This window comes from Pleurodeles waltl, chromosome 6 (genome assembly GCF_031143425.1).
Source record: "Pleurodeles waltl isolate 20211129_DDA chromosome 6, aPleWal1.hap1.20221129, whole genome shotgun sequence".
Classification (NCBI taxonomy): Eukaryota; Metazoa; Chordata; class Amphibia; order Caudata; family Salamandridae; genus Pleurodeles; species Pleurodeles waltl.
The window spans coordinates 1,438,566,103-1,438,590,565 of record NC_090445.1 but is presented as its reverse complement, the minus strand read 5'-3'; the positions used below and the strand labels follow the sequence as shown (position 1 = coordinate 1,438,590,565).

The following is a 24,463-nucleotide window of genomic DNA, read 5'->3' as shown; positions in this document are numbered from 1 at the left end:
ACTGAGCAAAAGTAAAGCATTGCAAAGAAGGAATCCTGATATATTCTTTACCTGGGTATGAATGGTGCTCTTGCTGTGCTGAGGTGCCCTTTGATCTGTATTGATTTGTATTTTAAATGTATTTTGTAGCATAGACTCTGGATTCCTTACAAGTCACAAAACAGTTCATCACTTGCAGGATCACAGTACACAATCTCGGCAAACGTCTTAGACAACGCAGACATTTCCCACGCAAGCGGAACAACGACTGGCTTTTTCTCTGCCTTAACCACGAATACGAAGGCAAAGAGCAGGCTACTAGATCAGGAGAGGATGCAGTGAGGTAAGTAGGGCTAGGTCAGGGTTGGATGGTAGTTTTTAAGGGTGGATTAAGGGCTTAGGGTGGGTCAGGGTAGGTTTTTTTTAGCGGTGTGGTTGGAGGGGTTGGGGAAGTTTATTTTTTAGGGCTTAGGGTGAGTGAGGGGGTCTGAGTAGTCTAGTTATTAAGGGTGGGGGAAGGTTTTAGGACTGAGGGTGAGTGGGGGGTGTTAGGGTAGTTTAGTATTTAGGGGTAGGGGGTTAGGGTAGTTTTTTTAGGGCTTAGTCAGGGTAATTTAGTTATTAGGAGTGGGGGAAGGTTTTAGGGCTCAGGGCGGGTTGGGGTGTCTGGGTAGTTCACTTAATAGGGGTGGGGTAGTTTTGAACCTCAGGGCATGTGGGGGAGGGGTTGGGGTACTTTTCTTTTAGGTTGGAGGGGTTGTATGACATAAATACACATGCTGTTTCCACATATACCTGTACTAAGCATGCTTTTACAACAAAATGTGTTGTAAAGGCATGCATTGTATAGGCATGCTTGGAAAAGATGCAGTTGTAGTTCCGACTGTGTTGTTAAGGCATGTGTGGTTCTGGCATGTGTGGTTGTGTCATACAACCCACAGTCTGATATGATCACCTCATCACGCTGCACAACACTCAGTTGCTCTACAGCTTGATTAGTGCTCTGCAAACACAATTCCATGTGTGCATTTCCACAGAGGAGTAACATTTCTTTTCCAACAAACAGCATCCGAGACCAGAGGCACATATATCACAAAATCATTTTATTTCACATGTATAAAATATTTTTTATAAAGTCATAAATAAATAAATCCAAGTCAAATCTATACAGAAAGGGTCCAGCCCTGTGTAGATTGCCTGAGCAAACCTTCATATGAATGTAGCGGCCGGGAATGATATTCACCCACTCGTACAACTTATAGTCATAAAAATAAATTATTGATAATATTAAATATATTGGTATAATATAAACAAGTGGCACAGTTCTATTGCATAATACTGATTTCGGTGTAAAAAGAAAATTTTTCATAAAATGTGCCTAACCCGTAATCGGTCACATATTTGGGTGTTCAAAGTCTTAAAGGCAGATATATTTCTAAAATGGAGAAGATTGCTGTTCTGATTGCTCCTGGGACATCCGTCTCGACTGCCTGTGCAGGCAGTCACACACACTGCTCTTCAAAAATCCATCCCATTTTTGCCTGTGCTCTCTCTCCATTCCCAGCTCGTCACCCTCACTTAAGGCGTGCTAGCTCTATGTCAATGCCTGTCTCCTCTTGGAAGAGCTACTTCAGGTGGAGGCTAGTTTGTGGCATTCCTAGCAAACACTGCCCGCATCTCCTTTGGAAAAGCCTGTGCAGTCCAAAGTACGCTTCTTTGGAGCTAGGAGGGGCCTCCTTCAATCCTCTATGTCTGCTTTACAGGGAGGTGTGACCTTGAAGTGGTATGGAAGGTCTATTGCACAGTAATATATGCCTGCTTTAGTATGTAGACTGTCTACGTAGGCAATGCCTGCTTCCCTTTTGGCATGCTCCTTTGAGGCTTAAGAATAATCTTGCCACTTTGGAAAAAGTCAATGATCTACAGCTTTTTATGGAATTTGTCCACAACACACAGCACAGCTTGTCCATGGTTATCTTTCAGACTTCCCAACATCTGAAAGTTCAAAAGATGTCTTTGAAGTAGGCAGTCTCCATCTCTTCCCAAAATGCATTGGGTTTAATGATTATTTAAAAGGGTGCGAGAAAAAATGTGTTTAATGATGGCTAATTCTTGGTCTAAAATATGGCATTTTTTGGGTTGTTGTCCTTCCTCTTCATACCCAGAAAAGTAAATCTTCAGGTTTGTGATTGCCTACAAGCACTTCCCTTCAGTGAATGCAAGCGTCACTTATGTCCGACACCTCAGAATGTGCCCCCAATGTTCAGTTTGGGACATGACTGCTTTGGAATGTGCTTGCAGCATCCATCAGGTGAGGGTTTGATGTCTTCGTGAGGTGCTGCTTGTATTCGTCATCCTAGGATAGGACTGATTCAGGAACCATTTCCTGCAACAATCTCTTAGGGTAGTGACTGCTTCAGATCCTGCCATCAGGGCCCAGGTATGCCCGGATCCAGGGGAGGTAGTTGCTGACCCGAGTGTACACACCTGGCTTGTACATTTTAGCGCAGTCGATTGCCCAGCTGATGATACCTTGAAGCTCCATTCTGCCATCCCGTGGACATGCAAGTGGTCCTCCTGAATCTCCCTGGAAAAGAAGAAAATGAGATTGGTTAGTTTCTGTTACTCTAGTAATATGTGCTCTCAGTAATGGTAAAAACACAAGTATAGTGTGAAGGTCATGCAATCACCTTATAAACATAAACATGTAAACCCTGGAGCACCCTTCTAAAATCAGCACATTACCAGAGTCATTCAATTGTACCTGAAAACAGCCCAGTGTAAGGCAATGGGCAGAGATCAAGTGTGCATTTCAAATCTATGCCATGGATCCATCTTTAAAATTAAGGAAGCCGTGCATAAATTCAAACCGCGATACTGCAGAGTGTCCAAAAGTACACATTGACCTCTATAGTTACCTCCTAAATTAACAGCTGAATTCTGGCTGTGTACCTTGAATTTGTCTGTTGATGCTGAAGAGTGCTGCAGTGTGGGAGATCTGAGAACTAAGAGATCCCATGTGAGTTTTCACCCTAATATAGTGGTGGGATGTTTCAGTTCTTTGAACTCAAATGTGCAGATGTTATTTCCTACCACTAAAAGTATATAATAGAGCCACATAACAGAGCCATGTATGCCTGTCTAGCTCGGCGGGTCTTGCTTCCAAACTAGTATGGCTCTGTAAAGATCATGAAATCAGAGGTACTTCTCCACTAATTAACCCAATCCCAAGTCTTCTTGTAATATCCATGTCTAAATAGGACAACATAAAGTGATCTTTAAGGGGCTAGTTTACTGTCACCCTTTTTACTGTGTACATTAATTTTGACATTTACATTTAGGCCCTCTCATAGATTTTGTTCCAGTTTCCATGTTCCTTTGGTTGGAATGAAGAATAACATGCAGATTTAGTTTGCTTTAAAAAACTAAGGGGGTCATTCTGACCCCTGCCGGCGGCGGAAGCCGCCCCCCTGGCGGGAACCGCCAGAAGACCGTACCGCGGTCAAAAGACCGCGGCGGTCATTCTGACTTTCCCGCTGGGCTGGCGGGCGACCGCCAAAAGGCCGCCCGCCCGCCCAGTGGGAAAGCACCAGCAACGAGGAAGCCGGCTCCGAATGGAGCCGGCGGAGTTGCTGGTGTGCGACGGGTGCAGTTGCACCCGTTGCGATTTTCAGTGTCTGCTAGGCAGACACTGAAAATCAATGTGGGGCCCTGTTAGGGGGCCCCTGCAGTGCCCATGCCATTGGCATGGGCACTGCAGGGGCCCTCAGGGGCCCCACGACACCCGTTCCCGCCAGCCTGGTTCTGGCGGTGAAAACCGCCAGAACCAGGCTGGCGGTAAGGGGGTCGGAATCCCCATGGCGGCGCTGCTTGCAGCGCCGCCGTGGAGGATTCACAGGGGCAGGGGGAAACCGGCGGGAAACCGCCGGTTTCCCTTTTCTGACCGCGGCGGTATTGCCCTTGATGCACCGCCAGCCTGTTGGCGGTGCATCCTCCAACCCCGGGGTCGGAATGACCCCCTAAATGTTTTATTTTGTGGGTAAAAAAATTGTGTGTTTGCAAAATTATTGCATAACTTGGGAAACTGGTATGGGGGGGCTAACACATTTGCAATTGCTCCCAGCATTGCTGGATAACTTGGGAAGAAGCTGTAAATAGACATTATGACCTTCAGCCTCTGATAGTGGTGCAGTTCTACATGCAGACTTGCAACTCTACACTGTCATTTTACTTATGAATATCACTTTGGAGTTGAATGTCATTGAGCAGACTTACTGCTATATATATATATATATATATATATATATATATATATATATATATATATATATATATGTATGTATATATATATATATATAATAATAATGAGAGAGATAGAGAGAGGCCTTTGAGTTTGCCTCTCTCAGCCATTGGCAATGATACACTGACAGTATTGCCTTGACTCCGGCCATTGGAGTATTCATCTCTCACCTAATTCTGTTAGTTTATTGGTTGCTCAAGTATGTCCTTCCTCCGCTTGAATACTTGAAATATGAGGGATTTCTGGCTTTCTCCTGTGTTTCACACTGTAAAGCGCACACTGCATGTATTAGCACATTAAACTCAGACTTATCAGCTTTGCCAATGCTGTTTCTTATGCCAATAAATATTGACACGTGGCAACCACAAGGTGTCTCTGAGGATATCCCTTCAAGTTCTGAGGGGTGGAACTACGTGCCCTTCAATAGCGTAGAGCACTAACTCCAACCTTAAGGGCGCCGAGGAGCCTTGACTCACCTGGCAAGCATCCGCCTTCCACTCCGGATCTGCGGCACAGATCATGTTGTTGTCAATGCGGCTCCCATAGTAGCGCTCGGTTTGGCAGGTACTCTGGGGAATGAGCTGTACCTTCACAGACTTCAGGTACCGTGAGTAAGCATAATCACCTAGAAAGGGGGGGACAATGGTGTAAAACAAGATCAGTAACTCATAAGCAACCAATTCAATAATACAACCATAACAAGCCTAATCTCCAACCAGGTGTGCAGGGTCATAAGACATGGAGGCGTGGGCCCCCTGTATAAAAGCCTGTCTCTAATTCCCTTATTACTGTTGAGTTGTGATGTCACTAGTCACCTGTAATAAAGAAATTACTTAACTGATAAACTGTGATAAGGATTGACATGATGCCTCCTGCCTGAGCCAGTGGCCAAGGTAAAATACAGTTCAAAGAGCGTAATTACATCTCCAGTTTAAACAATGAAAAGGAGAACTGGCTTAACCTTCTTCTGACATGGTTTTCTAAAGTGAACAGTAATCAGCATAAAGGAAACTATTCGGCAACCTGTTTTTTTAGTCTGGCTTACAAAACACAGATTCATATATATTTTTACAAAACATAATTTACTGCTTTTGGATCGGTTAAATTTTGCACTACAGAGTTTGCTTTTATTCTTCATATCTGCAACCATACTATTTCTTTCATATGAAAGATCAAGACACCAAGGATTTAAACCACTGTGCGAAGGGTGGTGGTGTGGCCATGTATTATAACATGTAAAATACTCTCTGCCATATGTTAAAGGGATATTATAAGCCACCTCAGAGTTCTATGACCTTATATAGGAACTCAGCCTTTGTCCTCGTTCCTCTATATGGTCATGTAACTCCTCAATGATTTGCAACATCCTTACATTGTACAGCAAGGGGTGCTTTATCCCATATCCACCTCCTATCCTAACGGGGAACACTTAAGTGCATAGCGTGTTCACCTCCATCCCCTAAAAGGTTAGCATTTAACTAACATTCTCACAGTCACACAAAATAACCCAACGTGGTCCCCTCCACTCAGGGGTACAGTTATCATCTGATTAACAGCTTTACTGAAGCACAATGGAGCACAGCACAGTCTTATTCACATAGGGGCATAGTAAGACATCACCAGCAAATGGATGTTACTCCTTGCACAAGCATCTCTAGAACTCCAAGAGGAATCTACAGACACCAGAGAGGGTTAGCTGCTCGCCTGCACCAACTTTCAAAATGAGTGGACAAAGTCGAAGCCCACACCAACAATGCAGTAAAAACAGCTGGAAGCTGCAAAAGAGCATCTGGAGAGGCCTGCATTCTGCTTCTCATCTGATGGAGGCTACCATGGTATTAGTCTGCTACTGGTGGAAGCAGACAGGCGCTTGTGCAGCACTATAAAACATAGGCCCAGGGTTATTAAATGTTGGTGCAACACAGCAAGACAACTTCCTACACTTCGTCAAATGGAGAGGGCAGGAATGCACCACATTTACTAACTGATAAATTCCTGTTCTCTAGGTACTGGCGCACTCTGTGCAGCCTACCACCAATGCAGGCATCCTTGCATCCTGGTGGAGGGGTGCCTGTGTTTCAGGCAAGGTTGTTTTTGGGGCAAGAAAGGACACTTTTCTGCACAAAAACAATTATCAGAGGTGTTTCCTCTTTCTATGTGTGCTTCAGAACGCAGAGGAAATAACGAGGAGAAATAAAGATATTTCACCTCATAGTGCCTTGGCCTGGGAGGTGTACCATTTCCACACATTCCAGGGTTTGCAACTCTTTGTAAACATGGAAATGCGCCAAAATCCGTGGGTGGGTGCGTGAGAATACCCAAATTCCACACATGAAATGCTCCCCTGCTGCAAAGTAACACCAGGCAGCGAAATGTGCTGCTTTTTGTCACCTTGGATTTACCAAGTCATGCAGGGTGGCTTTGCTTGGCTTAGTAAATCCCAGTTAAGGACTTGCGTTGGCTTGTGCCGCAAGGGCAAAACAAGCCCTTAGTAAATCTGTCCCTGGAGCGTTACACTGGCTGAAACTTTGACAGGAATTCACAGAGCTGTGCAGCAGGCTCACCTAATTGCCAGTGAGGGCATTACATTTAAATTCTTAAGAAAGCTGTATGAAAGAATGCAGCAGTGACACGCAGTTACATTTAAATATCACATTGGCTGCAGAACTGATTTGGACAGACAAAAACTAGTGCAGCAGTAATACCCAATGACAAATCAAATGTATGACATTTAGGGCTCTCCTGAGATTTAACAGGAGCACACAAGGAGTCAGCGGAGTGTATGTTTCTGATGTTGCTTCAAATACATATTGATTTCACTATGTGGCAAGCCAATCAGAACCTTCCCTGGAGCATCTACATCTAAACTTGTTTCCGTACCCCAGTAACCCGTGCAGCACATAAACTCATGACAGTTTTACTCACTGCTGGACTCTAGACCGTAGCCCGCTATATCACACTGGGTGCCATCTTGCATCGGAGGTGCAGCTGGTGGCAAGCAGATGGTCTGGGCATAGTCGGTGGGGACAGCACAGCGGCCCGATTCTGATGCACGGAGCTTCATCAGAGCTGTAGGAAAAATATGCAGAGTTAATTGGAGTACCCTTATAGGTCCGGCACAAATCTATGAAAGACATTTGGCGAAGTGGCTTCCTTTTCATCTTTTTATCAATACACTCGAGTTGGTCTGGTCACTAAAATAAAAATGTCTCATGTTTTGCAAAGTATTGGAGACTGCATGCATTTGTGCTTGCTGAAGGCAATCTTTGTTGTAATATCAGATAAATCAACAGTAAAACCGCCCCAGCAGATCATAGAACAGGCCCACAAACATTTAAAAAAACAACCCACACATTGATTGATCAGACCAACCCTTCGGGCGCTGCCTGATTGCCTTATGGGCGGGTAGGGCACTGCCCAGAACTACTAAGCACTGGGGCACACACCAGTGTTTCTTGCTTGGTGCGCTTGTATTCCCAAAGGCCCATTATCCTCATCTTTGGATTATTGCTGGGGAAACAGGATCCAGTGGATTTGTCTGTGGAACTAGCTTAGAGCTGCTTACAGCTGTGGAGAAGTGTGGCTCAATGGTTAGAGCGGCAGACCCTCAAGCAGAGATCTGGCTCAAGACCAGGGTTCAAGTCCCGCTTCGGCAGGTCTTGGGCTCAATTCCCCTTGACCAGATAATTCTCGCCTCTGTGCCTAATCTAATTCATGGATCCCACTCCGCAACTCTGGGCAATAGCTTGCTTAATCTCCACAACAGCCCCAACAGCGCTTGGATGCCTGGCTTCACCCTGGGGGTGCTCAGGAGTGGGCACCTCACAGGGAAAAGCCAGGAGGGGTTCCATAGCGGTATGAGTACAGCGCCTTGAGACCCTAACGGGTGAGTAGTGCGCTATACAAGTGCTAATTTACATTTTACAGCTGTTCTTATTAATCGTATTATTTCATAGTCTAAACTATTGTACAAACCAGCAATAATGACACATTAGTAAAATGTAAAATGCAGTTGAAAAAATACAGCATGTAAAATCCATGAACAAACAGCATTTCAGCAAAAAATAAATGCACATAAAGAAAAGGGCCTAGCGCTTCCTAAAACGTCTCTTAAAACGCCTCTGACTTTGTTTCACAGCTCTGGATAAAAACTGAGAGATGCTGGGCTGGTGTTGAGGACATGCCACAGCAGCAGAGAGAGGCAAGCGCAAGAGCTCAGCACGCGCCTAGGGTTACAGCTCACCTATGTCATTGTGCATGGCCCCCGTCTCCTTGTCCTCCTTGAACCCCGAGTGAAGGATGATCCGCTCCACCCCGAACGTCTGCTCCTTGCCAGGGGCGGGCATTTCAAAGTTGGATCTTCCCAGGATCACGCTGAAGTCTTTGGGATCAGCGCTGGATGATGAAACGAAAAGATCATTGGTGTAACTGCTAAAGAGCAAAGATGAAGAAATAGAACGCGGAAGAAAGAGGGTAGAAAAGTAGGAGGGAAGGTGAAAAAAGAGGGAAGAGATTTGTCTACAAAAAGAGGACTAGAAAAAGGTAGCGGAGGAGTGATGGAGAGTGAAATGAGGAAATAAAGGAAGTAAACAGTAGGGGGAGAAGTGGGACAGGAGAGAAGATGGGAGATAGGGGGGACCAAAGAGAGAATGCGAAGTAAGAATGCTAGAAATGCTGAGAAGGAGCGAAGGAAGGAAGAACATGAGATGAGGTGAAGGGGATGAGAGAGGAAGAAACAAAGGAAGATGAGGAAGAAAGAACATAATTCGAGAGAAAACGGGTTTACAGGGGAGTAGTGAAGACAGAGAAAAGCTGGGAAGAGAGATAAGGAGATATGGAGGAGGAGTGAGGACTGCAGAGACAAAGCGAGGGTGAAAAGAATCACAGAGAAGGGAGGAGACAAAGAGAGGGGAGGAAACAGATACAGAGAGAGGAAGACGGAGCTAGAAAGAAGGAAGAGGGTAAAAGACAGACAAAGAGTGGGTACTGTGGAGACAAAGACAGAGGGCCTCATTCACAAAGCCCCTGGTACAGGGTGCACCAGGCGACACCAGGAAAGGGCAGAAATGGGCTATATCTACAAGATATGGTACATTTCTGTCCTCTCCCCCTGGGCTGGTGCGCAAATTGGTACCCAGTGCCAATGCAGGCACCCTTGCACCATCGTGCAAGGCTGCCTGTGTTGTGGGGATTATTGTTTTTGTGCAGGAAGAGACATCTTCCTGCACAAAAAAACAATCACAAGAGGTGCTTCCTCGTTCTATGTGGGGTGCAGAATGCAGCCCACATAGGGGGAAAAACAGGGGGAAATAAAGATATTCCTCCCCATTTTGTCACTCTTACGCCATCCCTGAGGTGGAGTAAGAATCTGGCACATTCCCAGACTTCTAAACTGGGAATCCGTCAGATTCCTTCGGATTCCATGGGTGTTGCGTGGGAACACCTCAAGGTACACCAATGAAATGCCGCTTTCATGAAAAATGGCTTTGTGTGGCCTTGTAAATATGGGCTGTGGCACTGCACCACCAGAGCATCAAACAATGACACTTCGGTGGCACAGGGTGTAGCTAGGGCCTCGTAAATGAGGCCCAGAGAGTGAAAAGAATCACAGATAAGGAAGGAGACAGATACAGAGAGGGGAGAACACAGATACAGAGAGAGGAAGACAGAGCTAGAGAAGGAGAGGACAGAAAAAGAGGGTAGAAGACAGACAAAGAGTTGGGGTTAGATATAGGCCTCGGGAGCAGACAGATAGGATATTGGAGGGCACACAGTGAGAGGAGATGAGACACATGAAGAGATTGGAGAAAAAGGGTAAAGACATGGGAGTAGGCAGATCAGGAGAGGGGAGGTTACAGAACAAGAGAAGGCAAGGAGAGAGGAACAAAGAAATTTAGAGGCGATGAGAAAGATAAGGAGAGTGGAATACATAAAAAGAGGGGAAGGGAAGGCATAAAAAGGAGGAGAGACATAAAAAGAGGGAAGGAAACAGTGAAGACGGGAAAGAACAGATACAGTGTAGAATGGGCAGATAAATAGGAGAAGACAGATAAGGAGTGAGGATGAGACAGATAAAGGAGACAGAGAAAAGAAGACAGAGAAAGGAGCAGTCAGAGAGGAGAAAAGGAGGAAGAAAGGAAAGCGAGACACAGTCAGAGAACTTTTCTTCAGGGAGTACTCACCCATCGGTGAAGCAGTGCGCCGCGGTCAGGACCCAGCAGGAGTGGATCAGGCTAGCTCCGCACCGGAAGACGTTGTGATTTCTGACACGTTGGAAGATGCCACTGACCCAAGGCTGGGATTCGATGGGGGAGCTGGCTCCGCCCACGATCTTAAAGAGCCTGTGAGTCCTCTGGCCACAGGTTCCTAGCGCCAAGAGAAGACGGTAGAGGGTCAGCGCCAAGGCTGTGGCATACTTCTATCCTTACTGTTCCTTCCAACTTTTCCTGAGTATATTTTGCCTCTAAATATTTAAACAGTACTACATTTTATGAATACATTTCACTGTGATGCAGCTACATTGCCCGTCATTATCCACATGCGACCAGCTCCCTCTACCCCACCTGTGTTCAAGAGTTTAGGCCCCAGATTAAAAATAGATCACAACCAGAAAGTTTGGTTGTTTCAGTTAAATTTGTTATTGAAAAGAACTTGCTTGAGAGGTGCATGGACTTCAAGAACCTTTTTTTCTTGACAGAGCTTTTTATTTTTTTTTGTTTTATCATCCATGTAAGTCTAATCCGCCTCATATTCTTTTTAGTGGGGAAACCAACTTGAATGAGTTTTTCTAAGATAAGTCTAAAGCAAGTTTGGTTGACAGGCCACAAGCTGTGGTGAGGGAATCTGCCAGGAGAAGATTGTGCCAAGTCTTATAAATGGAAAATAAACGGTTTGTCAAGGTCTGATTTGTTTTGGAGAGATAAGTGTTGGTTTTGAATCAATCGAAACACCATCTCACAAACAGAACCCCTCCACCTTTCTAAAATCCCTCCCACAATACAAGTAATAAAAGACTGGGTCGGAGGAGACCAGCCCAGTTAAGGCCAAAGAGCAGAATCCCTCCTACCCACTTAATCACAAGATGAGCTGCTCCGTCAATAAACAGAAAATAGAGTTTACTTGCTTTGGAGAATGTTACCTCTCACCCACCCTATGAAACTGAACCTCTGTTGGGTGCTGTTATCCAATTAATGCTTTGCAACCACAATTATGGTCACAAAGAATTGATACATTACACTGTGGTGTGGGAGGAAGATGGGGACGCCCCCTTTAACACCCCTCCACCTTCAGAATCATACTGAATCGAAAGTGAGTTGGCATGCCATTTCCACCCAGCAATGTCCCTTAGTACACTAAGACTTGCCTTTTTAAGCTCTCAAAGCCTATATTTTATGAAGTGCTGGTTTTGCTAATGCAAAAATGCTTAGTATACCAAGCACTGTATGATTTTCGAGAAGACTTCCAAACAAATTCAGCAACACTGAGAATTTAAAGTAATCAGAGAGAGCCCAGCTCCTTTAGTCTGATTGTGCAAACTCTTTTTTCCATCCATCTATTCTCTCTCTCTTTCCTTTGTGATCACTTTCCCGCTACCTTCCCCCTTCATCCCGCCCTGTCTCCTTAAGCCTTCCTATGTCTGCTGCATTTAACCTCGGGGAGCTGGGAAAAGTGACAGAGACATCAGGATCGGCCCTGGGCACGCTGAAGAAATGCCCTGTAGGATACAAGGACTGTCTGGCTCCGGAGGTCTGGGTCCAGCACTTCTTTTCATGACACGAAGCATCTCTCCTAGTCGGCTAAGTGGTAACTCTAATAAGACAATAGCTACCCATCGATACTGTAGGGATAATCAATGTAATTAGGATGTATTGATGGAGCTTCATCAAACGACTTCTACAAAACAGGAAAAGCAGGAAAAGAGGGCTTACCAGCATTGTTGGTCCCATCATTGTTGGTCCCATCATTGTTGGTCCCTGCACCATTGGTTCCCTCATCGGTGGTACCAGTGTCGTTGGTGTCAGCATCATTGGTCCCGGCGTCATCCTTGGCACAGACGGGGATGCTGCAGGACATAGGTATGATCCTCCTGCCGCTCTCAATGTAACACCAGGGCCTGATCCGACCGTCAGGGTTCCTGCAAAAAGCAGATCCATTTTACTCCTTTATTTAATATTGCTTTTGACTCTAAAGATTAGGGAGTTTCTGTTGGAAGGGCTGCACAGAGAAACATGAAGGCGGTCTGGACAGATGGCATTTGGGGTTTTGTTTCGTTGCCAGCCATTTTCCTTTACCAAATGTTGCACCCTAACAGGACAGACATTGCAGGGGGTGTGGGGGGGTCTCTGTTTAGCCTGACCTTCAGAGAGTTTGGGCCTTTAAAATTCCTGCACTTCCTTCATTTGAGCATCTTCAGCTGGGGCCCTTAAACACAGATTTCTTACTAATGCAAGGCTCCTGTAGTGTCTTCTTTTATTGTATACAACACAATGCATAATTTGTTTACAGATCCCTCAACTGTTTTATTTATATCTAATAATAAAAAGCATATATAGGACCCAGAGTCCAAAAGAGTGTATTAGAGAGAACAAGTAACTTAGGGCCAGATGTAGTAAGAAATGGGTTTGCGACTCGCAAATTGCGAGTCAGAGCAAACCCATATGCAGAATGGTGTCCCTGACACCATCTGCGAATCGCAACGGGGTCACAAAGACCCACCTCATTAATATTAATGAGGTGGGTCGCTATTTGCGACCCCCTTGCGATTCCCTGCACTCACAGGGATGGTGGCCTGCTGGAGACAGCAGACCACCATGTCTGTGACTGCTTTGTTTTTAAAGCAGTTTTTTTTTGTACTGCAGCCCGTTTTCCCCAAAGGAAAACGAGTTGCAATACACTCTAGAAAATGAAACCATTTGGTTTCATTTTTTCAGAGTAGGAAGTGGTCCATAGGACCACTTCCTACTCTGAAAAAATATTTTTAGAGCCATTCACAAAGGGGAAGGGGTCCCCTGGGGACCCCTTCCCTTTTGCGAATGGGTTAGCACCCACTTCACATGGGTGCTAGTAGTCACAAAGCAATTCTGCATCGCGATGCGAATCGCAAATAGGAAGGGGAACACCCCTTCCTATTTGCGAATCGCATTTCCATTTTGCGAGTCGGTAACCAAGTTACCGACTCGCAAAATGGGAATGTGCATCGCGATGCGTGTTTTGCATGGCACAAACTGCGCATTTCGCAGTTTGCGCCATGCAAAACGTTTCGTACATCTGGCCCAAAGTGACACACAACCACTCGTCAACACTAAACAAACCCGCGGGCGTGGAATCAGTGGCGTGAGATCACAGGCATCTGGACAGGCGTGTCTTCTAGGGTGGGGCGGGAAGGACACAGCTCCTCCTCACCCCTCTTGTGAGTGTCTGTTTCTGTGACAGCCGAGACTTCTCTTTCAGCTTCGTGTGCGAGGGTGATGCATCTCTGCAGGTGGTGTATGAGTGTGCCTGCATGTGTGTGAGCGTGCCGGATCTCTGGGGCAGGGCTGTATCATTCATTAGTGCAACAGGTGCAGTGGCACCATGCCCAGGTGTGTGAGGGGGCCCTCTGCATTCGAATAATGGTTTCATTACTTAGCTCGGGATAAAAGACCCATGGCACCCTTGCTACGCCACTGGCCAGAGGGCAGCGCGAAGGAGCTGTAAATGTGCGAGGGAGGGGTTATTGTGTTGGGACAATATTTGGGGGACATAACACTGTCACCAGAATCCGTGAGCTCACTGGTGTACTGGAACTGCTGCAGGGTTTGCAGTGGCAGTGTGGACCCTAGCAGTGTGAGTGAGTTGCAGGGACTCCTGCACAGTACCCTTTACCTCACCCCTCTCACCTGCAGTAGTTGTGTTTCCCCAGCCCCAGCTGCAGGGTGTCGCTTCTGAGGTCGTTGAAGGGATACCGAGCCAGCCTCGCCGAGTTCCACGCCATGCACTCCCTGCCACGCCAGGCCTGGTTCACGGTCCCTCTGTAGTCCATGCCTTGGCCACTGTAGCACCGGGTTTGGGTATCTGTAACAGAGCAATGTTGGTTCAGGAGCACAGAATAGTAGGCACGAGCGTCTGGTCTAGTGCACTAGTGAGTAAGCAGTCGTACACTGTTGCCAATAATATAATGTTTTCATATAGAACGCAAGGGCACATTTTAGGCATCTCTAAGTGGTGTGAATACCAGATGCTACTACTACCCAATGTAATACTCCATTTATCGACCTGGGAAGGATGGAAGGCTGTGTTGAACTTGTGGGTATTTCAAATTGTGATCTGTCGGCCAAAGCAGATGCCCTGATTGCTTGTATGAAGGTCATTTCTTTGGCATGTGGATGGACAGGTTCACTCTTCAGCATAAAATGAGGTGCTCTGGTATGAAGAAGGCTAGGCTCACTGTGCAGCAGCTGGCATTCTACTAGGTGAAGTCCAATGCTCAGCAGGCAGTGAAATGAACTGGTCAGTAGGCAAATACATATACTGCTCAGAAAGCAGTTATTTACATGGGCAGCAGGCAGCTATCCATACTGGTCAGCAGGCAGTTACGTACAATGGTAAGTAGGCAGTTATCTACACTGGTCAGCAGGCAGTTATCTCCACTGGTCAGTCATCTACATTGGTCATCAGGAAGTTACATATAATGGTCATCAGGCAGTTATCTACCCTCCTCAGCAGGCAGTTATCTACCCTCCTCAGCAGGCAGTTATCTACCCTGCTCAGCAGGCAGGTATGCAGGTATGTACAATGGTCAGCAGGCAGTTATCTACACTGGTGAGAAGGCAGTTATCTACACTGGTGAGAAGGCAGTTATCTACACTGATCGGCAGGCGGTTATGTACACTGATCGGCAGGCGGTTATGTACACTGATCGGCAGGCGGTTATGTACACTGATCGGCAGGCGGTTATGTACACTGATCAGCAGGCAGTTATGTACACTGGTGAGAAGGCGGTTATGTACACTGATCATTAGGCGGTTATGTACACTGATCAGCAGGCGGTTATGTACACTGATCATTAGGCGGTTATGTACACTGATCAGCAGGCGGTTATGTACACTGATCAGCAGGCAGTTATGTACACTGATCAGCAGGCGGTTATGTACACTGATCGGCAGGCGGTTATGTACACTGATCGGCAGGCGGTTATGTACACTGATCAGCAGGCAGTTATGTACACTGATCAGCAGGCAGTTATCTACACTGATCATTAGGCGGTTATGTACACTGATCAGCAGGCGGTTATGTACACTGATCGGCAGGCGGTTATGTACACTGATCAGCAGGTAGTTATGTACACTGATCAGCAGGCGGTTATGTACACTGATCAGCAGGAAGTTATCTACCCTGCTCAGCAGGCAGGTATGTACAATGGTGAGCAGGCAGTTACACTAATCAGCAGACAGTTATCTACACCGGTGAGAAGGCAGTTATGTACACTCATCAGCAGGCGGTTATGTACACTGATCATTAGGCGGTTATGTACACTGATCAGCAGGCGGTTATGTACACTGATCAGCAGGCAGTTATGTACACTGATCAGCAGGCGGTTATGTACACTGATCGGCAGGCGGTTATGTACACTGATCGGCAGGCGGTTATGTACACTGATCGGCAGGCAGTTATGTACACTGATCAGCAGGCAGTTATCTACACTGATCATTAGGCGGTTATGTACACTGATCAGCAGGCGGTTATGTACACTGATCGGCAGGCGGTTATGTACACTGATCAGCAGGTAGTTATGTACACTGATCAGCAGGCGGTTATGTACACTGATCAGCAGGAAGTTATCTACCCTGCTCAGCAGGCAGGTATGTACAATGGTGAGCAGGCAGTTACACTAATCAGCAGACAGTTATCTACACCGGTGAGAAGGCAGTTATGTACACTCATCAGCAGGCGGTTATGTACACTGATCAGCAGGTAGTTATGTACACTGATCAGCAGGTAGTTATGTACACTGATCAGCAGGTAGTTATCTACATTGGTCATCAGGCAGTTATCTACACTGATCATCGGAAAGTTACATATAATGGTCAGTAGGCAGTTATCTACATTAGTCAGCAGGAAGTTATCTACCCTGCTCAGCAGGCAGTTATCTACCTTGCTCAGCAGGCAGGTATGTACAATGGTGAGCAGGCAGTTACACTAATCAGCAGACAGTTATCTACACCGGTGAGAAGGCAGTTATGTACACTCATCAGCAGGCGGTTATGTACACTCATCAGCAGGCATTTATGTACACTCATCAGGAGGCAGTTACACACAGTAGTCAGCAAGCAGTTCCATACACAGGTCAGCAGGTAGTTCTCTACACTGGCCAACAGGCAGTCATTTGAACTTCTCAAGGGGCAGTGAAGTGCAACCGCTGGCAGGCAGTCAGCGGTTACCTGACCAGCAATAAACGGCCAGGAGGCAGGGAAGTGTCCTGGTCAGTGAGTACAAACAGGCCTTTTCTGCTCTGCCGCAGTTTTCTCTGTGCGCCATCCCTTTTAGGAAGGAGGCCTACGATCACTTCCCCACAGAGCAGACACTTCACTCAGAAACCCCATTCTATCTCTGACCTCTGTGGCGAGACTGCTAAAGAGAGCCGATGTTATTGGTGGTCGAATGTGGTAATATATGCAGTTGAAGTCCAAAGCAGGTTAAGTCTGTCCCAGGGCAAAGCACGGAGCTGTCAATCCCCGGCAGAAAAAAACACAAGGCAGAAACACAACTGCACCCTCAAAAACATAAAGTAGCATATCATGCTGTACCAAAGCAGATGACATAATATTTCAAATCACAGCAAAATGTAACATTAGAAACGTATTTCTGGTACCTATTTCACAAAGTTCTCCAGAGTATCCCTGGGGGCAACTGCATCGAGTGAAACGACTGGACTGGCAGATTCCTCCATTCAAACAGCTGCATCCTAGGGAGGGAATCAAAAGGACACATATATAACTTTGCTTTCAAGCACCCTCGAGCATCACTTCATCATCAATCTCCTGCTGCTAACTGCACTCCAATGGCAAATTCTGCACAGGTTACCTATCAGCGAACACCTGCACTCTTTACCTCATTGATGCCCCATTTGTTTTACAAACAGTGGCGTAACAAAACTTGGGGGGGGGGGGGGGGTTGCACAGGCTCGGGAGAGCTCCCCTCTGGACTCACTCAGGAGCTCTCAGGCAAGGGTACTGTGCTGATACGGCCCCTTGGAGTTCCAGGGACCCACTTCACCGCAATGGCTACACGGGCCTTTGTTACGCCACTGTTTACAAGCACTCTATTGCATCACTTTCCTGCAGGCATACCCCTGCATCACATTTACCCCAAAGAAAAGTGCCACACCTCTGTCGTGACTTGGCGTTCCAGAAATCATATGACTCAGAGACAAAGCTTGGCAATTTATGTAGTGTCTCATTTCTTGGACTCACAAAAAGAGACTGTGATTCTCTGAATCACTTGAGGACCATTGGGACAGAGATTTTGCTGTTTTTTTTCTCCTCTGTAACTCTATCCTCTGACCAAAAGGGGCATGGGTCTCCTCTGGGTTTTAGTGTGGCACTCTTGCAGATGGAACCGTTATCCTCCACCTTTAGACCTGGACACTTGAGGCACTTTCCCTTCTAAGCTGCCTTTGTAGAGGTCGTGCTTCCCACTTTAGCCAGGCAACTCAATGCTTTGGGGATAACGTGCGCTTCTCAGCTGCAGTTCCTACGTTTGGCCACTTGGTGCAGCTGCAGTTCCTACTTTTGACTCCTTGGTGCATGTGTTTCTCTTCACCGCTGCAATTCTATATTATTATCTTTAGGGGCAGTGTTTCGCTCGACACCTGCAGTTCTGTGCTTTGTTAAGTAGGGGCAGTGTTTGCCCTTTCAGGTGCAGTGGCCACAAGATGGAGTGTTTCGATTCACAACTGTGGTTCTTATCTTTAACCAACAGAGACTTTTTTAAATTCTCTTAGTCCAGTTTCTCACATTCAGCCTAAACAGCGTGGCCAATTTATCTGACCCAGCCACTCCCGCGCAACACCCAGGTACCATGGCACGCACATGACCACACACAAAACACCATTGGAACGCTATCCACGACACTGGTATTACTACAAAAGAATGTCCATGATATGCGATCAGGCTTACCATCGTCTTTAGCCACATCGTTTGTCTTGTCCGTTGACCAGTGCCTAAATTTCTGGAAAGAGAAACAAATATAAAAGAATTGTTTTTTTTATGCAAAAAACACCAACTAAACCAAAACTAAGTTACTCTAAACTAATTACATAAACGAGATTCTAATTTATGGCAGACTGATAAGTTAAAGAAAATCACGTTAAATCCGTGGTTCATATATTTCTGCGCATTTATCACAATTGTAAAATTTAAAGTCGTGTGATATTACTCCATCAAAATGACAACACCATCACAGCAGAGAAATATCCGGCTAGGTTGCGAAAAAAATCACGCAGAACCACAGGTTCCTCTTACTGTTTCCCATCTAATGCTAAATTTCCAGTAATATTACAATTACTAGTTTCGGCAAGGCAATTATAGAATTGTGGTATTTTCTGCACACGCGCCGGCCACCCCTAAGGGTGCGTGTGTGTGTGTGTGGTGGGGGGGAGTAAGTGTGTCATTTCATAAGAACCACAGAACCTCCCTTACCTGTCTGAGAGAAATATGCTCATTCTTAGATAACCGAAAAGTTATCTGATGCTTCACAATTATTTCCTCACCACCCGGAAACCCCACTGCTGCCTGACCTTGCTCCCCGCACACACTTTGATGTATTCTTGCATATTAGCTATTCGCTCTTTACATTTTTTCCAAGTCCCTTTAGCGGGGCCTACACTCTGCGTCAGCATCTCTCAGCGGGGTTCTGTAGAAGGTGCTCTCTCGATTCGTCACCCCTTGCAATCTCTACTTCCTCTTGTCTCGGACTGCCTCGGGCGTGTTGCTCAATCTCCCTTCTCTTTCCTGTCACAGAGGCCAGGCTGAGACTTCCATATATGGGCCGATACTGTATACGTAATGGAGGAGGCGGGTGCAGGTTGCCATGGGGTTGCTTCTCACCCAGGTCACTTCCAGAAAGAGGCTGACTTTGCATGAGAAGGACAAGGAAGTGTCTGAAACTTCATTGACAGGCACTCTGAGGCCATCCGCTTGGGGGGAGGGAGGTGCTCCTGCTGAGGACACGCTGGGTGGGGCCAAACCAGCTGCCGACCTAGACCGTGCGCCTTTATTGAAGTATGGGGCTCTCGTGGTTGGAGTGACTGCCATGCTCTGTGGCTGCAGGCCCAACGCTGATTTGCTTATGGTTGATTTCTGTAGGTGGTGGCACAGAGAGCATAAAAATGATGTACTGGAATGCAGCCCAGAATAATTACCAATAGCGGAGACAAGTTTAATCATTTTATCTATCACCTTTTTTTGTTTTGTTTTTCTGAGCGAGGCACCATAAGGGTGACAGTTATACCCAGACATGGGGTCACACTGCTCACTGCCAGCACTTAGGATGCACCTCACTGGTGATGCCCACATAACCCATGCCTGACCGGGTTTGCTTGTGACACATCTAAGGTTGCTTGTGTTCCTGTCCCTCAGTGGTCTTGCCGTTTTCACTAGACTGTTCCTATAGGAAAAGGACCAAGGCTAATTTGTAAGTGGTTGGTCCCTGCCCATAGTGACGCCGTTATAAAAAATATGGAGTAGGATGGAAACCAAAATAATGAAGAATAAATTAAATTAACTCAAATATCCTGCCGATCACTTCCTTCCTGCCCCCCCACCCCCCCATTCACCCATTGTGTAGCCACACACACACACACACAGTATTACGTCAAAATACTCCATTATTTTAGATCACTTTCTATTTTAATGGCTGACACTGCTCACACCTGGGCTTAACATGAGATAAAAGGGGACGTGCCATGCAGACTTGAGCTACAAAGGGGGGCACCTGCTCGGTCACAGCTGTTTTGTTCATGTTGTTGAGGCTGAGACGCTGTGCTAGGATTCTGTAGAATTGTATTAGAAGGAGCCCAGTCCATCGGTGGTGTTCTCTAGTGCTTGAAGGCCCTCTTGTCTGAGGATGAGCTATGCAGGAGCAGAGAACTATCAATGCCCAGAGCCACTTGCTATACCGCATGGAGCAGCCAGCTCCGGTGGCGGTGAGAGGGGATACGGCCATGCTGCATTCTAGAAACTGAGTTTGCGTGTCTTCTTTCATCTGATGCCTTGATTTTGTATTTACTCGAGTTCAGTATCCCAAACAGTGCGTGGATGACAAATAGAAAGATTCTTCTTCAAAGTACACAACGGGATGATGCAGTAGTCTGTACAGCGCCCACTGCCTTTTGGCTGGGTGGGCGCTGTACAAATACCACATAGGTACCAGCATACATAAATCATTGTTTTTTCATTACATGTTACGCTGCGTTAGTGCGAATGCGCATTTATTGCATGCCTCGATTAATCAGCCCTTTTTATACAAAGTATCAATGTAAACATATTTTATTCCTGACCCCTGTAAAACGTCTAATAAAGGGGGCGTGGTTTTAAAGTGACGTATCTCTTTCTACCTAGTGTGGAGCACACCACACATTTTGGGAGATTTTGATGACTGTGTCTACCTAATAAAGGCCATAACAGACAACCCCAATCGCCCTAACCGCCCATTTAGGAATGCACCATGAATATCAAGTGTCACGAAAGTGACCTACCCCCAGCTCCAACGATGACGCTCCCCACCCAAGAACATTTTACAGCTGACGGCGCCGGACAGGTGTGTGCCATTTAAACTTAATTTTAAAGCGAGTCTCCTACAGGCATTGCCTGGCGATCATGCACTTATAGTCTCTTGACTGTGGGTGTCGCTGTCGCATTAAAACCGCAGCCGCACAATACTCACCGGGTCAAGGCCATTTGAAAGAACGTACATCACGGCCCAGAAGGTAATGACGAAGTTCATGATGATCTACTATTCGGGGCTCGGAGTTTCTGTGTCTGAAAGAACAAGAGGAAAGAGTCAATGGGCATCAAAGAGGACCGGGGAGACAGAGAAACAAAAGATTGGATCTTTTATGTACGGGTTGAAAAATAAGGAGAGCAAATGTGTGGAATGATTTCACTGGGGCATAGGACTGATACCAGTAGCCACCAATCTTCAATTACCACTGCATTCACGCTACTACTCCTAAACCCTGGGATTGGGATTAGTAGCGTGCTACTCGCCGCTCAGCGATTCATCGCCTTGCCAGGGGTGTATATACATCCAATCACAATAAAGTACATATGGGACTTGCATCAACGCGTTATCCCTCTCTGGCTCTGTTTCCTTCACGTGCAGTTACATTGTGTCTTCAATCAGCAAGAATGAAAGGTGCGCCTCTCTTTCCAACTCGTAGCGGATGTATTCTAGGATAAAACCTCCCTTACATATCCAGCTCGGTGTCCGGCAGAACTAAGGATGCAGGTTTCGTTTAGACACTCAGCCGAGGGCTTCCAGGCGCTGTGACTGCGCAGGGAGATCCTATTCATTCATATATCTCAAGCATTATCGCTTCTAAGTGGCAGTATAAACGCGGATGCTACTTTTCTTCTTATTCCGAGATTTTACCTTCTGGGCGCTATAGTGGCTGCCTAGTCCGGAGGAGCTGCCACAGTTGCGCTGTGCCTGCAGACCTAGGCACTGCTGACGCTAACGAGCAGTGCCAGTTTACAGCTCCCGGCAGGGTTTGCAACCGGCCAGTCAGTTATTTTCATGTTTGGAGAATAAGGATTAATTGGTATTTAAGAAGGAAATCAGAATCACAGCCTTGTTTCCTCTACTCAACTGAAACCGCGAATTCAAGTTAATGATAATTACAATTTATGGTTCGACATATTTGCCAGGGATTATAGTTTATTAAACCAATACTCATATTGTGCACCAAGAGTAGCGGTGCAACCACGCTAATGAAGCAGTTTGTTCCTTCCTCTGTTACTGGCTTGTGATATGTTACCGCATGTACCCACGAATGTACGGGTGACGTGCGTATGTAACACATGTAGATGGTTTTACAGCACATAGGCAGTGATAGAAAACCCGTATTCAAGGCCTGTGAATTATAGAATATGTTTCCACAAACCATGTGAAATTTAGAAAATACTGAAATATTTAACGGGTTCTTGTGAAATATAGGTTTAATCACGCCAGCCCCCAAACCACTCTACGCAGCTCTACAATACTCTATTGTTTAATAAACGTTCCATAGGTGCAGGGGTAACAAAAGCAGATTTCTAATCAGTGCCCGTTGACAGCTGAGCCCTGCAACCTACAGCTTCAACCGACCCTCGTGTACACAGGACACGTTTTTTCTACCATAGAGTGGGGTTTCAAAGACTGTATCTGAACTTCCTTTTGAAACAGATAGATATTCTTTCTTTCGCACGAGAAGCACCCCGCCCCCTAATCGGTCATGTAAGTGATCTGTTGAGCTGCGCCATATCTGGTGGCACCAACATTTTTTTTCGTTTGGGGCGCTAGGAAAAATATACCGAAAAAGAAAGAACGGACATGCGGTTCAGTTTTGAGAACGCTCCGTCCTGCCTTGGCCCATTTTCTGACAGGGTGTACCCGTCAGTCTAAATATTTTCGTTCCTTGTGACTCCAGGGTAAATATGGAGATGCACAACAATGACAACGCCTACGCTTTGTTTGTACGATGTGTAGCTCCATGGTCAGGCAACTTGTTTCTGTTCTCGGTGCTGCGTTTCTCGAGCTGCGATTCCAGGGTGAAAGCCCACAACACAGGAATGTGATGGTTGTGAGGACGGATTCGGGGTCCGCTGTCGTGGGGTTAGTATTCACTACTGGGCCGAGACATGATCCTAACCATCCACGGCGCTACAAATCTGCACTATTCCTCTCACTTTGCACTGCGAGAATTTGCCTCGAAATGAGCCACGTAGAAACGGTTTGGTCTTTTCTTTCAGACTGACTGTCCATTAAAACAGGAACCCCGCGGTTATCCGTCCCACGTCACATGAGCAAAGCCATAATGCTGACACTTAGTTTCTACTTCTGCTCAAACCTTATGGCATATGTTGAAGTCCAGCGCTAGGAAACGCCCTGGGGTAACAATGCGCTCTACAAAACTTCCTTCTTTCAAATCAGCTGCTCAGCATCACATAATTCCGTGGAGTAGGGGGAAGTAGTGATTTGAACCCATTGTAACATCATTTTATAATTTATAAGACGTTCCTTTGTGAAGAGTAGAGGCTCTTATTCTGAGGCAACATTTGGTGCTTAACTTAGTAACAGAAACAAACCAAATGTTCAACAATCTGCTGTCGCAGTCCAGCGGCTACGTCATATTGTCTACCACACATCAAACAGTATCTTAAAACATTCCCACGCCTCTTTCTCCAACCACAGGAGCTAAAACCAGAATGTGATTCGAGGGCTGAGGTCTGGCAGGCAGGTCTCAGAGCAGTCACTCACCGGCTCCTAGTGTGTGTAGGTAGGTGCAGGGTAGACGGCTGCTGTGCAGCTATGAAGGATCCTTTGCACCCCTCCAGGCAGTGGTGTTTCCCTTCTGAGGAGATGTACTGGCCCCTCTGTTGCTGCAGGGCTCCCCTGTACAGATGGTCTGGTCTCTCGGTAGCTTTCAGCACAGTTTAGGGACACTCCTCAGCTTACCAGCGTTTAGTGGTAGCTGCTTGTTTCTCGGAGGAAATGTGTCTGCGCCTTTCTTATAAATCTTGCTTCGGGCTCTGATTGGCCTGTGCCCTGTGCTGTGATTGGTCGGCTGCTCTGTGCTGTGATTGGCCGCTTGCCAGCCTCAGCACTGAAGCATACCTGCTTCCTGAGCAGCATCACTCAGCTATGTTCTGCCCACAGCATCATCCGGAGCATCAGGGAAGGGTGGAGTCGGGAGACCGGGGCTCCTAGCCAGAGAAACCCAAGAGGCTCTCAGTGCGGGGAATGCAGCAGTATCACCGGAAGGGAGCTTTGTTTTCAGATTCTTGAAAAGCACATTTCTCAGCCGTCACTCATCGCCTGGCCCACGCCACCGCTTCTCCAGAAATAACAGCGAATCGTCAAGCGATTCCGGGTACAGAATTTCACGGTCGCATGCTCGCAATAAAGTTGTTGTAACAGCTGCCCCAATGCGTTCGGTTGGCCACA

At 46.4% G+C, this 24,463-nt stretch overlaps 1 protein-coding gene across 2 annotated transcripts; it reads right to left on the bottom strand.

Moving 5' to 3' along the window:
- Window positions 1–1,067: 1,067 nt before the first annotated feature.
- On the bottom strand, window positions 1,068–24,003 carry PLAU (plasminogen activator, urokinase). Of its 2 annotated transcripts, XM_069240834.1 has the most exons (11): window positions 23,777–24,003; window positions 21,203–21,297; window positions 18,436–18,487; window positions 17,130–17,222; window positions 14,158–14,332; window positions 12,208–12,413; window positions 10,462–10,645; window positions 8,523–8,674; window positions 7,205–7,348; window positions 4,756–4,904; window positions 1,068–2,566 (listed from the first exon to the last, which is right to left on the bottom strand). In XM_069240834.1, the coding sequence occupies exons 2-11, from the start codon at window positions 21,260–21,262 to the stop codon at window positions 2,396–2,398; spliced, it is 1,386 nt and encodes a 461-aa protein (XP_069096935.1). In that variant the 5' UTR covers window positions 21,263–21,297; window positions 23,777–24,003; the 3' UTR covers window positions 1,068–2,395. The 2 variants fall into 2 exon arrangements, with proteins under 2 accessions (XP_069096935.1, XP_069096937.1); XM_069240836.1 differs by lacking the exons at window positions 21,203–21,297; window positions 23,777–24,003 and adding an exon at window positions 19,112–19,287.
- Window positions 24,004–24,463: the final 460 nt, after the last annotated feature.